The 14,424-nt window shown below is 47.9% G+C and overlaps 1 protein-coding gene across 1 annotated transcript; it reads left to right on the forward strand.

Annotated features, from left to right (window-relative positions):
- Nucleotides 1–402: 402 nt before the first annotated feature.
- On the forward strand, nt 403–8,418 carry LOC142906388 (pre-miRNA 5'-monophosphate methyltransferase-like; the record flags this gene model as incomplete). The annotated part of the gene is made up of 3 exons (XM_076054045.1): nt 403–667; nt 6,486–6,526; nt 7,142–8,418. Coding segments are annotated over 3 exons (942 nt in total), but the record flags the coding sequence as incomplete, so codon positions are not given.
- Nucleotides 8,419–14,424: the final 6,006 nt, after the last annotated feature.

Here is a 14,424-nt window from a genome sequence, read left to right on the forward strand (position 1 = left end):
AGTCACGAAAGCTTTAAATCGAAATGCCTCCACAATGTTCACTTCCCCACGTGACATGGCTGACTGTGCCTCTACGGTGTTCACTTCCCCACGTAACATGGCTGACTCTGTCTCCACAGTGTTTACTTCCCCACGTAACATGGCTGACTGTGCCTCTACGGTGTTCACTTCCCCACGTAACATGGCTGACTCTGTCTCCACAGTGTTTACTTCCCCACGTAACATGGCTGACTGTGCCTCTACGGTGTTCAATTCCCCACGTAACATGGCTGACTGTGCCTCCACACACTCGCGCGTCCCGCTCCCCTCCTTTTGCTTGTGCCGATCCCGCCTGACAGCCTCCTCGCTTACGGCCTCCACAGGGATGGAGGCGAGGAAAGAGGAGGACGAGGAGGAGATTAAGAAGGAGGACGGCGGGGAGGAGATGGCAGCGCCCGGGGCCCCGAGGAAGAGGGAGCCAGGCGCGGCTCCCCACGGGAACTTCATCAACTAGGCGGCCTTCAACCCCCCGGCTCGACGCGTCGCGCTGCTGCCCCGCGAGCTTCTGAGGCGGCTCCTGCCGGAGTCCGCGCCGCCGTTCCTCGCCCTGGACATGGGCTGCAACAGCGGGGTGAGCGCAACTCCACGTTACCACGGACGGGGCTGAGGACGTCGACCGCTGGGGAAGGTTCTGAAACTCTCGGGACGTTCACTCGAACAAAGCCGTGGCTGTGAGACTCGTCCAGTCCCAGTGTGGTATAGTGTACTAGTCACTATGGTAGTGTACTAGTCACTGTGGTAGTGTGGTAGTGTACTAGTCACTGTGTAGTAGTGTGGTAGTGTACTAGTCACTGTGTGGTAGTGTGGTAGTGTACTAGTCACTATGGTAGTGTACTAGTCACTGTGGTAGTGTGGTAGTGTACTAGTCACTGTGGTAGTGTGGTAGTGTACTAGTCACTGTGGTAGTGTACTAGTCACTGTGGTAGTGTGGTAGTGTACTAGTCACTGTGGTAGTGTGGTAGTGTACTAGTCACTGTGTGGTAGTGTACTAGTCACTGTGTGGTAGTGTGGGGGTGTACTAGTCACTGTGTGGTAGTGTACTAGTCACTGTGTGGTAGTGTGGTAGTGTACTAGTCACTGTGTGGTAGTGTACTAGTCACGGTGTGGTAGTGTACTAGTCACTGTGTAGTAGTGTGGTAGTGTACTAGTCACTGTGTGGTAGTGTGGTAGTGTACTAGTCACTGTGTGGTGGTGTACTAGTCACTGTGTGGTAGTGTACTAGTCACTGTGTAGTAGTGTGGTAGTGTACTAGTCACTGTGTGCTAGTGTGGTAGTGTACTAGTCACTGTGTGGTAGTGTACTAGTCACTGTCTGGTAGTGTACTAGTCACGGTGTGGTAGTGTACTAGTCACTGTGTGGTAGTGTGGTATTGTACTAGTCACTGTGTAGTAGTGTGGTAGTGTACTAGTCACTGTGTGGTAGTGTGGTAGTGTACTAGTCACTGTGTGGTAGTGTGGGGGTGTACTAGTCACTGTGTGGTAGTGTGGGGGTGTACTAGTCACTGTGGTAGTGTGGTAGTGTACTAGTCACTGTGTGGTAGTGTACTAGTCACTGTGTAGTAGTGTGGTAGTGTACTAGTCACTGTGTGGTAGTGTACTAGTCACTGTGTAGTAGTGTGGTAGTGTACTAGTCACTGTGTGGTAGTGTACTAGTCACTGTGTGGGGGTGTACTAGTCACTATGGTAGTGTGGTAGTGTACTAGTCGCTGTGGTAGTGTGGTAGTGTACTAGTCACTGTGTGGTAGTGTACTAGTCACTGTGTGGTAGTGTGGTAGTGTACTAGTCACTGTGTGGTAGTGTACTAGTCACTGTGTGGTAGTGTACTAGTCACTGTGTGGGGGTGTACTAGTCACTATGGTAGTGTGGTAGTGTACTAGTCACTGTGTGGTAGTGTACTAGTCACTGTGTGGTAGTGTACTAGTCACTGTGTGGTAGTGTACTAGTCACTGTGTGGTAGTGTACTAGTCACTGTGTGGTGGTGTGGTAGTGTACTAGTCACTGTGTGGGGGTTTACTAGTCACTGTGTGGTGGTGTGGTAGTGTACTAGTCACTGTGTGGTAGTGTGGGGGTGTACTAGTCACTGTGTGGTAGTGTGGGGGTGTACTAGTCACTGTGAGGTAGTGTGGGGGTGTACTAGTCACTGTGTGGTAGTGTGGGGGTGTACTAGTCACTGTGTGGTAGTGTGGGGGTGTACTAGTCACTGTGTGGTAGTGTACTAGTCACTGTGGTAGTGTGGTAGTGTACTAGTCACTGTGTGGTAGTGTGTTGGTGTACTAGTCACTGTGTGGTAGTGTACTAGTCACTGTGTGGTAGTGTACTAGTCACTGTGGTAGTGTGGGGGTGTACTAGTCGCTGTGTGGTAGTGTGGGGGTGTACTAGTCACTGTGTGGTAGTGTGTTGGTGTACTAGTCACTGTGTGGTGGTGCACTAGTCACTGTGTGGTAGTGTGGGGGTGTACTAGTCACTGTGTGGTAGTGTACTAGTCACTGTGTGGTAGTGTGGGGGTGTACTAGTCACTGTGTGGTAGTGTGGGGGTGTACTAGTCACTGTGTGGTAGTGTGGGGGTGTACTAGTCACTGTGTGGTAGTGTGGGGGTGTACTAGTCACAGTGTGGTAGTGTGGGGGTGTACTAGTCATTGTAGGGTAGTGTGGTAGTGTACTAGTCACTGTGTGGTAGTGTGGGGGTGTACTAGTCACTGTGTGGTAGTGTGGTAGTGTACTAGTCACTGTAGGGTAGTGTGGTAGTGTACTAGTCACTGTGTGGTAGTGTGGGGGTGTACTAGTCACTGTGTGGTAGTGTACTAGTCACTGTGGTAGTGTGGTAGTGTACTAATCACTGTGTGGTAGTGTTGAGGTGTACTAGTCACTGTGTGGTAGTGTGGGGGTGTACTAGTCACTGTTTGGTAGTGTGGTAGTGTACTAGTCACTGTGTGGTAGTGTTGAGGTGTACTAGTCACTGTGTGGTAGTGTTGAGGTGTACTAGTCACTGTGTGGTAGTGTGGTAGTGTACTAGTCACTGTGTGGTAGTGTGGGGGTGTACTAGTCATTGTGTGGTAGTGTGGTAGTGTACTAGTCACTGTGTGGTAGTGTACTAGTCACTGTGTGGTAGTGTACTAGTCACTGTGTAGTAGTGTGGTAGTGTACTAGTCACTGTGGTAGTGTGGTAGTGTACTAGTCACTGTGTGGTAGTGTACTAGTCACTGTCTGGTAGTGTACTAGTCACGGTGTGGTAGTGTACTAGTCACTGTGTGGTAGTGTGGTAGTGTACTAGTCACTGTGTAGTAGTGTGGTAGTGTACTAGTCACTGTGTGGTAGTGTGGTAGTGTACTAGTCACTGTGTGGTAGTGTACTAGTCACTGTGTGGTAGTGTGGGGGTGTACTAGTCACTGTGTGGTAGTGTGGTAGTGTACTAGTCACTGTGTGGTAGTGTACTAGTCACTGTGTAGTAGTGTGGTAGTGTACTAGTCACTGTGTGGTAGTGTACTAGTCACTGTGTAGTAGTGTGGTAGTGTACTAGTCACTGTGTGGTAGTGTACTAGTCACTCTGTGGGGGTGTACTAGTCACTATGGTAGTGTGGTAGTGTACTAGTCACTGTGGTAGTGTGGTAGTGTACTAGTCACTGTGTGGTAGTGTACTAGTCACTGTGTGGTAGTGTGGTAGTGTACTAGTCACTGTGTGGTAGTGTACTAGTCACTGTGTGGTAGTGTAATAGTCACTGTGTGGGGGTGTACTAGTCACTATGGTAGTGTACTACTCACTGTGGTAGTGTGGTAGTGTACTAGTCACTGTGTGGTAGTGTACTAGTCACTGTGTGGTAGTGTACTAGTCACTGTGTGGTAGTGTGGTAGTGTACTAGTCACTGTGTGGTAGTGTGGTAGTGTACTAGTCACTGTGTGGTAGTGTACTAGTCACTGTGGTAGTGTGGTAGTGTACTAGTCACTGTGTGGTAGTGTACTAGTCACTGTGTGGGGGTGTACTAGTCACTATGGTAGTGTGTTAGTGTACTAGTCACTGTGAGGTAGTGTGGTAGTGTACTAGTCACTGTGTAGTAGTGTGTTAGTGTACTAGTCACTGTGTGATAGTGTGGTAGTGTACTAGTCATTGTGTAGTAGTGTGGGGGTGTACTAGTCACTGTGTGGTAGTGTGGTAGTGTACTAGTCACTGTGTAGTAGTGTGGTAGTGTACTAGTCACTGTGTAGTAGTGTGGTAGTGTACTAGTCACTGTGTGGTAGTGTACTAGTCACTGTGTAGTAGTGTGGTATAGTACTAGTCACTGTGTGGGGGTGTACTAGTCACTATGGTAGTGTGGTAGTGTACTAGTCACTGTGGTAGTGTGGTAGTGTACTAGTCACTGTGTGGTAGTGTACTAGTCACTGTGTGGTAGTGTACTAGTCACTGCGGTAGTGTACTAGTCACTGTGTGGTAGTGTACTAGTCACTGTGTGGGGGTGTACTAGTCACTATGGTAGTGTACTAGTCACTGTGGTAGTGTGGTAGTGTACTAGTCACTGTGTGGTAGTGTGGTAGTGTACTAGTCACTGTGTGGTAGTTTACTAGTCACTGTGGTAGTGTGGTAGTGTACTAGTCACTGTGTGGTAGTGTACTAGTCACTGTGTGGGGGTGTACTAGTCACTATGGTAGTGTGTTAGTGTACTAGTCACTGTGAGGTAGTGTGGTAGTGTACTAGTCACTGTGTAGTGTGTTAGTGTACTAGTCACTGTGTGATAGTGTGGTAGTGTACTAGTCACTGTGTAGTAGTATGGGGGTGTACTAGTCACTGTGTGGTAGTGTGGTAGTGTACTAGTCACTGTGTAGTAGTGTGGTTGTGTACTAGTCACTGTGTGGTAGTGTGGGGGTGTACTAGTCACTGTGCGGTAGTGTGGGGGTGTACTAGTCACTGTGTGGTAGTGTGTGCGTGTACTAGTCACTGTGTGGTAGTGTCGGGGTGTACTAGTCACTGTGTGGTAGTGTAGTAGTGTACTAGTCACTGTGTGGTAGTGTGGGGGTGTACTAGTCACTGTGTGGTAGTGTACTAGTCACTGTGTGGTAGTGTGGTAGTGTACTAGTCACTGTGTGGTAGTGTGGTAGTGTACTAGTCACTGTGTGGTAGTGTGGTAGTGTACTAGTCACTGTGTGGGGGTGTACTAGTCACTTTGTGGTAGTGTGGTAGTGTACTAGTCACTGTGTGGTAGTGTGGGGGTGTACTATTCACTGTGAGGTAGTGTGGGGGTGTACTAGTCACTGTGTGGTAGTGTGGGGGTGTACTAGTCACTGTGTGGTAGTGTACTAGTCACTGTGGTAGTGTGGTAGTGTAATAGTCACTGTGGTAGTGTGGTAGTGTACTAGTCCCTGTGGTAGCGTGGTAGTGTACTAGTCACTGTGTGGTAGTGTGTTGGTGTACTAGTCACTGTGTGGTAGTGTGGTAGTGTACTAGTCACTGTGTGGTAGTGTACTAGTCACTGTGGTAGTGTGGGGGTGTACTAGTCACTGTGTGGTAGTGTGGGGGTGTACTAGTCACTGTGTGGTAGTGTGTTGGTGTACTAGTCACTGTGTGGTGGTGTACTAGTCACTGTGTGGTAGTGTGGGGGTGTACTAGTCACTGTGTGGTAGTGTACTAGTCACTGTGTGGTAGTGTGGGGGTGTACTAGTCACTGTGTGGTAGTGTGGGGGTGTACTAGTCACTGTGTGGTAGTGTGGGGGTGTACTAGTCACTGTGTGGTAGTGTGGGGGTGTACAAGTCACTGTAGGGTAGTGTGGTAGTATACTAGTCACTGTGTGGTAGTGTGGGGGTGTACTAGTCACTGTGTGGTAGTGTGGTAGTGTACTATTCACTGTAGGGTAGTGTGGTAGTATACTAGTCACTGTGTGGTTGTGTGGGGGTGTACTAGTCACTGTGTGGTAGTGTGGTAGTGTACTATTCACTGTAGGGTAGTGTGGTAGTGTACTAGTCACTGTGTGGTAGTGTGGTAGTGTACTAGTCACTGTGTGGTAGTGTACTAGTCACTGTGGTAGTGTGGTAGTGTACTAGTCACTGTGTGGTAGTGTTGAGGTGTACTAGTCACTGTGTGGTAGTGTGGGGGTGTACTAGTCACTGTGTGGTAGTGTGGTAGTGTACTAGTCACTGTGTGGTAGTGTTGAGGTGTACTAGTCACTGTGTGGTAGTGTTAAGGTGTACTAGTCACTGTGTGGTAGTGTGGTAGTGTACTAGTCACTGTGTGGTAGTGTGGGGGTGTACTAGTCATTGTGTGGTAGTGTGGTAGTGTACTAGTCACTGTGTGGTAGTGTACTAGTCACTGTGTGGTAGTGTACTAGTCACTGTGTGGTAGTGTGGTAGTGTACTAGTCACTGTGTGGTAGTGTAGGGGTGTACTAGTCACAGTGGGGTAGTGCGGGTGGCCATGGGCCTGAGACATGTTTACAAAAATGCATTTTCACCTTTCTCCCACAGATGGAATACACTACCCCATATGCGCGTTGTTCATCAAACACGTGAGTCATGGAAATTCATCATTAGCTCCAGACTTTTTGTCAATTAACTGCTGGATGAAGGCCTATGCCATGCCATGTTGGTCACGGGTGGTTTTGGCAATCAAGGTTGCTGAAGGTGCGTGTCAAGGACTGGTTCAGACATATCACCGGTTTGAGGCGTTTATTAGATATTTAAAGTTGCATTCATGTCAGTAGCTGAACATCGAACTTGGTCTCGTTGGATTTTTTGACCTAGAATCACTGCGTCATAGGTTTGTATTGAATAAAGTTGCATCTAATACTGTGGCCAGAATCAAAATATTCATACTGGAGGAATGCGATGAGCGATAAAGCTCTTTTTCGCAGACGTCCAGTAGAAGGAGGGTAAGAACGTTACAACAACAAAAAATACAAAACATGATAGTAGTGCAAAGTGCAAGAGAGGTAAACACATCACCCAAACACATACAAATAAAACTAAACCATCCCCATCCTACCGGGCAAAGCCCACTGAGGTATTAACTTATTTTCATTATGAATAATGAAGTACTCCATCCTCGCATCACGTCTGTTTTTTTACGACATTCTCCAGCAAAGAAACAAACCCGCCACCGGTGTCCTCGTGTTTTCTCGCAGGAGCTGACGGTGGCTGTGTATCGGCACCTGACGGGGCTGGACCAGCCCGAGGGTGGACGCTCTGGGCAGGTTGCCCGCGTGCTGCCGCTGTCTGTGCTGGCGTGCGACCTGGACGCCGATCTGGTGGAGCGTGCACGGGGCGACAATCCTCACCCGGAGGTCATCGCCTACGAGACGTTTGACTTCATGGACACCGCAGCACGAGACGCCGCGCTGGACGCCTTCCTGCGACGCCACGGCCGGGCGCGCTTTGACCTGTGCCTGTGCATGTCGGTGACGATGTGGATTCACCTGCACCACGGCGATGCCGGCCTGCGGCGTTTCCTCGCGGCCGCCGCGCGCACCGCCACCTTCCTGTTGGTCGAGCCACAGCCGTGGAGGTGCTACCGAGCGGCCGCGCGCCGCCTGCGCCGTCTGGGGCTGGCCGAGTTCCCCCTCCTGCCGGATCTGCGGCTCCTGCGTGGGGCTGGCGGCGGTGGCGGCCGCGCGGAGGCCGATGAGCTGGCCGCCTTGCTGGGAGAGGAGGGAGACATGCGCTTGCTGTCCAGCCTGGGCAGCACCGAGTGGGGGCGGTCCCTGCTGCTGTTTGGACGAACGGGAGTGGCCTTGGGATGCATTGACAAAAGTACCGATTGAAACTGCGTTGCTGCTGTGGCCTTCGAGGATCTGTTGCCTATTTGGAGAGAATTCGTGGTCGGAAATGTTAAGTGTTTGTCAGTTTTTAACACCTTTATTTGTTGATGGTACATTGTTTTCTCGTCGTGCGTGTAAATGCAGCATGTTGTTGAAAACGTGTTATAATTTATCAGAATATTATATATATAAAGTGACAACAATGCAAAACGTACCTTTTTTGTACCTTTGAAAATAAAATTGTATGCAAAAAGAGTTGTCAGTTTTGAAGGACCCAACCAGAATCATTTATGATAAAGTGAATGAATGTTTTTTTTTTAATAAATGGGACAACAGCATCTCATAAAATGGAAAATGAATATCACCAACTTCAAATCATTGTTTGGAGGAGGCATTTTGAAAATTATATCAAACCCAGGCCATGGAAGACATACAGAAATATTTCCTCTTCACATGCGATTTTCCTCAAATAATTTAAGGCAGCTCATGATGTGACAGTGGAGGCTGCTTTGTAAAGGTGAACTATGTCCCTGTTTCCTTTGGATTTCCACGTGCATCTGAAATATTATTGAAATGCACATGTAAATGTTTTGGATACGCCACTTTTATATTTATTGTGAAATAAAATCTGAACATTGTAAATAGTTGATGGGTGCATTGTAATTGTGTGAAGTCATAATTGCCATTCATCCTCCCATTAACCACAACATCTGGTATGGAGGCAATCCATCCCATGTTCCTGTCCAGTGAGCTCCCTCCGCTCCATAAATATCTTTGTTGTGTTGTCTATATGCACGGTTTGCAGAGTGCACTCAGACTGACATAAGTGCCGTTGCGATATCACCACGACCGAGTGGCAACTAGCGTGCAATGCTCTGTTTGATAGATATGTTTCAGCAGTTAAGGGTGAAAAGTTAGACAAGCGGGATTTGATTGCTGAAAAAAAAATCTTCGGATTGGCCATCGCAAACGATGATGACTGCCGAGAAGAGCTGCTCGTAGCATTTTCCTGCACGCTGGTGGGAAGAGCCCAGCAACTTGAGCGGAAGCATCGATCGCACTGTCGGCAAGAGTTGCTCGTCTGCTGAATGGGACTTGTGTTGTGCCGTTACTGGTGTTGATGCCGATGGGTTCTCTCACGTTTTTCTTTAATCCGCTTGGCTGAGTCGGCTATGGAACTTCTCCACTGCTTACAGCTGCTCTCAAAGTAAACATCTAGAAAAAATATCTACGGACAAAAATAATGCTTACCCAATGTTACTGATAATCTTGGACCAATATCTTTAAATGGTAACTGTTTGAGGCCAAACCAGTGTGATGAGACCCATGGAGATGACACTTCTCCGTTGTACCTACTGCAAACAGGGTACGCAGCAGCATTGGTGCCTGATTAGATTTCTTGAAGTGGAATCTGATCATTTGCTGTAACTGCTGCAATGGAACAATCTTTGCGGTGGCGGAATGTTATGACACGTCTGTTATTCATAGCCATGCACTTAGTGTCCTGCCTCGCACAAGCATACAATGTCACCGACCATCCAAAATTATAATTTCAATCATGAAAGAATCTTACAAGTTAGTGAGTTTTTTTCGTACATACGTCAGGAAGCAGCTGGTTGTGTATGGAGCTGGTTAAGCATGGGGCTGGTTATGCATGGGGCTGGTTATGCATGGGGCTGCTTATGCATGGGGCTGCTTATGCATGGGGCTGGTTATGCATGGGGCTGGTTATGCATGGGGCTGGTTATGCATGGGGCTGCTTATGCATGGGGCTGGTTATGCATGGGGCTGGTTATGCATGGGGCTGGTTATGCATGGGGCTGGTTAAGCGGGTGTGAATTATCGTGTGTGGGAGGGAGGGGAGTCAGTCTAATTTCCAGTTTAGTCAAGTAAACTCAGGGTCTCTGGAGTGGCATTCATGAGGGGGCCCCAGATATGGGACAACTCCCCTTCCCTATTCCTCAGTTTAAGACTCAAGTGTTCTAAAGCTACTACACCGTTGTCTCGTGAGTAGAGCTCTGAGTAGTGTTCTACCCACCTGGCCATTTGCTCTTGTTTATTAGTGATGATGGCCCCTGTGCTGGATTTAAGGGGGGCAGTCCTCCTGATGTTTGGACCAAAGGCTGTCTTGATGCCTTCATACATGGCACGGATATTGCCAGTGTCAGAGGCGAGTTGGATCCTACTACTCAGATTCACCCAGTAGTCGTTGGCACAGCGTCTGGCGGTCGTTTGAGCTGCACTGCGAGCAGCTTTCAGTGCCCTTAACGATCCTGTACTTGGGACTTGCTTGTACTTCAAGAGCGCCATGCGTTTGGCTTGGAGGATGGGTTCCAATATAGCCAGGTGTTCCTCAAACCAGTCTGTGTTCTGCCTTGTCTGCTTGCCGAAGCTATTGATGGCTGCATTAAAGATGGCGTCTCTGATGTATGCCCACTTTGTCTCCACGCTTCCATCTGGTGTGTCGTGTAGGGACTGCTCAAGGCTGTGTTGGAAAATCGAGGGAGCTCTGGGAGGGATGTCTTGGCAGAGTTGATGCGTAGGTAGCGCTTTTGTTTGAGTCTGTGTATCTTTTTGGGGCGTAGTCTGACCTTGCTGGATACCAGCGAGTGGTCGGTGTCACAGACTGCACTGTGGTAGCTGCGTGTGATGAGTACCGAGTTGAGGAGGGCTCGTCGGGTGATGACGAGGTCCAGTTGGTGCCAATTAAGAGACCTTGGATGTCTCCATGATACTTTATGGCATGGTTTTGTGAGAAAGATTGAGTTTGTGATACAGAGATTGTGGTATGAACAAAGCTCCAGTAGTCTTTGGCCACTGGAATTTATCTTTCCAATGCCATGATAGCCAAGGCATGCGGGCCACGCGTCATGGTCAGCCCCAACCCTTGCATTGAAGTCTCCCAACAGAAACATGTGCTCAGAGCTGGGGATTTTGCGAATAATATTGTGAAGCTCTTCATAGAATTGGTCATGAATCTCCGGAGGTGAGTAGAGTGTTGGGGCGTTGACACTCAGGATGTTTACATGGCCAGAAGCAGTGAGCAATCTCATGAGTAGAATCCGCTCGGAGCCTGCAGTCGGTGGTTCTATCATGCCAAGGAGTGTGTTTTTGACAGCGAACCCAACACCATGTTGCCTTGGTTCGTTCTGCTGTTTTCCTTGCCAGTAGAAAGTGTAGTCACTCTCTCGTAGTGAGCCACTGCCAGCAAGCCGGGTCTCCTGCAGTGCTGCAATATCGACATGGAGTCTCGCCAACTCCCTGTCGATAACTCCAGTCTTGCGGATGTCCTCAATCTGCAATAGATCTTCGGAGAGTCCAGAACACATTGTGCGTACATTCCAGCTTGCAAAATGAAGGGCTGGAACCTTCTTTCGTTTTGTTTTGCTTTTGTCTGGTGCAAGTTTTGCAGCCCACTTGTCTGGTGATGAACCGTAAGGTCCAAGCCCCATTGGAGCAGGTGAGCCGTGGCGGGAAAGGACCTTATTGGCCGGGGGCTGCCCAGCCTGAGGCGGGTGGCGGTAGCTATCCATTGGGGTGCAATGACCCCTCCCACCGACGATGGAAACCCGTGGCGCCCATTTTTTACGCCAATATAAAATGAGCTTATAACCCGTGACTGCTGCCATCCGTGTTTCTTGGCCACGATTAGGTGGCCGAGGAGTGTCCTCTCCCCATTTTTGCACCTCTTGTTAGTGCAAAGCCCGGGCAGGTTATTCTGGAAATCCTGGGTTACCCATGCGTCAGGATCCCCCCTCGGCCTTGCCGGTGATGTCCAAAGGAGTGCGTAGCACGACGTTTGGTACCAGTTTGGCTGCAGGGGCTGCCGGGAATGTGCCGCAGTGCGTCACAAAACCGCCTGAGGGGCCCCACTCCTGATTTTCTGTCGGGGTTTACTCCCTTAGCCATTGACTCTCCCGAGACACTCACAAGGCAGTGAGAAAACTGCGTAACCCTGGGAGGGGCCCTTACCAGCTACTGACAGCCGGGCCAGCTGTGCCTGGGACTCGCGTAAGGCAGGGTCGTCACGCCCTGAGGTAGTTTATCACAAACTACCCGCTACCACACCGCGGGGCCAAATTGGTCACCCCGTGCCCCTTACAAATCTCAACGTTCATCTTACAAAGTCCCATCACAAGGGGAGAAACACAAAACATTGTTTTGCCCGTTTTGAAACGGCTCTAGTAAGCTGTATGGACCTGAAAAACTAAATTTCCCTTCGGCTCTAAGAGATTTGTTTGTGACTGAACTGGAGATTAATGAATGATAAACCAGCCAGGGCTTCCCTCGCTGTACGCGGGTTCGGTTTGTTGCGCTATTTCACGCTGTGGAGGCCGTCCATAAATGACGTCACGCGATTTTGGACGATTTTTGACCCTCCCCCCCCCCCATCGTCACGCGGCGTCACAAAAAGTCAGACCCCCCCCTCAAATATGACGTCACAAAGCTGTGCTCCGCCCCCCCCCCCCCCCCCCCAAAATATAAAACATGCTTCAAATCGCTTTGAACTATTGTCATTGTAGTGCATATTTAATGTGGCGCTGCACTCTGATGTTATGGGAGAAAAGATTTGTTAAAAAGTCTATTTAATTAAGTAGAACGTGTTGTCTATATTTATTTAAGGTGACGTCATATTTCTCAACCCCCCCCCCCCTCATCGTCACACATCGTCACAAATGTCTGACCCCCCCCCCCCCCCCCACGTGCGTGACGTCATTTATGGACGGCCCCAGTGCAATGCGGCTACCTCTGACCCAAAAGCTAATCCCTCAGCTATTTGCACAAGCTAATCCCTTAGCTATTTCAATGCTAAATTACTAGTTGCCTCTGTGGATGTGTAGGTTTTGACTTTAACATAGCCATTTCCGTGACCAGTCACAAGCTAATCCCTCAGCTATTTGATATGTAAACCCCTTTGTCAAGGTGCCTCACTTCTCCCAACCAGCTTAATAGTCGCTACGAATTTTAACAGCGTTCATTGAAGCTCTGTGGATGTGTAGGCCTTTACTTTAACATCTAATTCTGTGACCAGTCACAAGCTAATCCCTTAGCTATTTCAATGCTAAATTACTAGTTGCCTCTGTGGATGTGTAGGTCTTTACTTTAACATAGCCATTTCTGTCACCAGTCACAAGCTAATCCCTCAGCTATTTGCACAAGCTAATCCCTTAGCTATTTCAATGCTAAATTACTAGTTGCCTCTGTGGATGTGTATGTTTTGACTTTAACATAGCCATTCCTGTGACCAGTCACAAGCGAATCCATTATCTATTTCAATGCTAAATTACTAGTTGCCTCTGTCGATGTGTAGGTTTTGACTTTAACATAGCCATTTCCGTGACCAGTCACAAGCTAATCCCTCAGCTATTGATATGTAAACCCCTTTGTCAAGGTGCCTCACTTCTCCCAACCAGCTTAAAAGTCGCTACGAATCTTAACATCGTTCATTGAAGCTCTGTCGTCCCGACAGTTCTTTACCTTTCACCTGAAGACGGCCGCTTGCGTTGTGGCCAAAACGTCGTGAGAATTTTATTGTGTTTTTTTATTATTTTATTCTCATTCTACGTGACTTTACCGAAAGAACCAAAGAAGATGAATCCTTGCAGTCACGAAAGCTTCAAATCGAAAAATATAACTTTATTGTTTCCCTTCTACGTGACTTCACCGAAAGAACCAAGAATATAGTATATGAATTAGATCATTTATTTATTTTTCTGACTTTATAATTAATCGTACACTTTAATTGCACTAGTTTAATATCTTAAGGTTTAGTTTCTAATTCTCTAGGATAAAACAAGTTATTTTGTCAAAAAAAATGACGTTAATTGGCGCATACATTGAAAGTGCATTTTTAAATTAACCGTGTCAGTCTTCAAATACTGTTCTGGTTATTCCCACCTTGTTGGTGTCCCTATTGTCTCCTGCACCCACTAACAACGGAGTTATTGTTGGGGTGGAGAGAAGCACAGCCAGCAGCCAGCCAGGAAACTCGAGACATAGAATATTTTAATAGCAGCGTGACTTACACTGCTACAGCAGCGATGTTGTCATGTAACTATTTACATTCTCTGTGTCGCAAACATTAAATGGAAACTAATTTTTTCTGTGGTACGCTTGTCCCCACGATTTGAGGGCCAATTCCTTAGCGAAGGATTTACTACCAATTGAAGGATGATACAAGTGAAATGTGAAGTTGTAAGATTGATCTTAGATCATTGCAAGCCAATCCCAAATTCTGAGTGCGGAGTGACTCGGCAGGGCCGACGGCGTGAGCCCTGCACCTTGGGAGTTGTCATGGACAGGGAGCAATGAGGCCGCGTTACCGGTTGTCTTAGTTTTGGGGAATTCTGTCTCCAGAACTCTGGTCCACAGTAACGATGAAACAAACACAATGTAGAAAAAAGAACAGTTGCAAATGTTGCAGGAAATTGAAAGGCATTTTATTACAAAAATCATTACCATTCAAACAAACAGTATAGTATTATAGTAGTTCGAAAATTAGACTGTAGAAAATAGTCATGTGTAATGATGAAAAATACTTGAATATAACATTTATCATTATCTTATTGCAATATATGAACGTGTAATGGCAAATTAAAACGATGCGATACGATTTGACAATCCTTTACAGCGATACACTTAATCCAGTG

The sequence above is a fragment of the Petromyzon marinus genome, chromosome 64 (genome assembly GCF_048934315.1).
Source record: "Petromyzon marinus isolate PM22_M1 ecotype Great Lakes invasive population chromosome 64, UKy_Petmar_22M1.pri1.0, whole genome shotgun sequence".
NCBI lineage: Eukaryota > Metazoa > Chordata > Hyperoartia > Petromyzontiformes > Petromyzontidae > Petromyzon > Petromyzon marinus.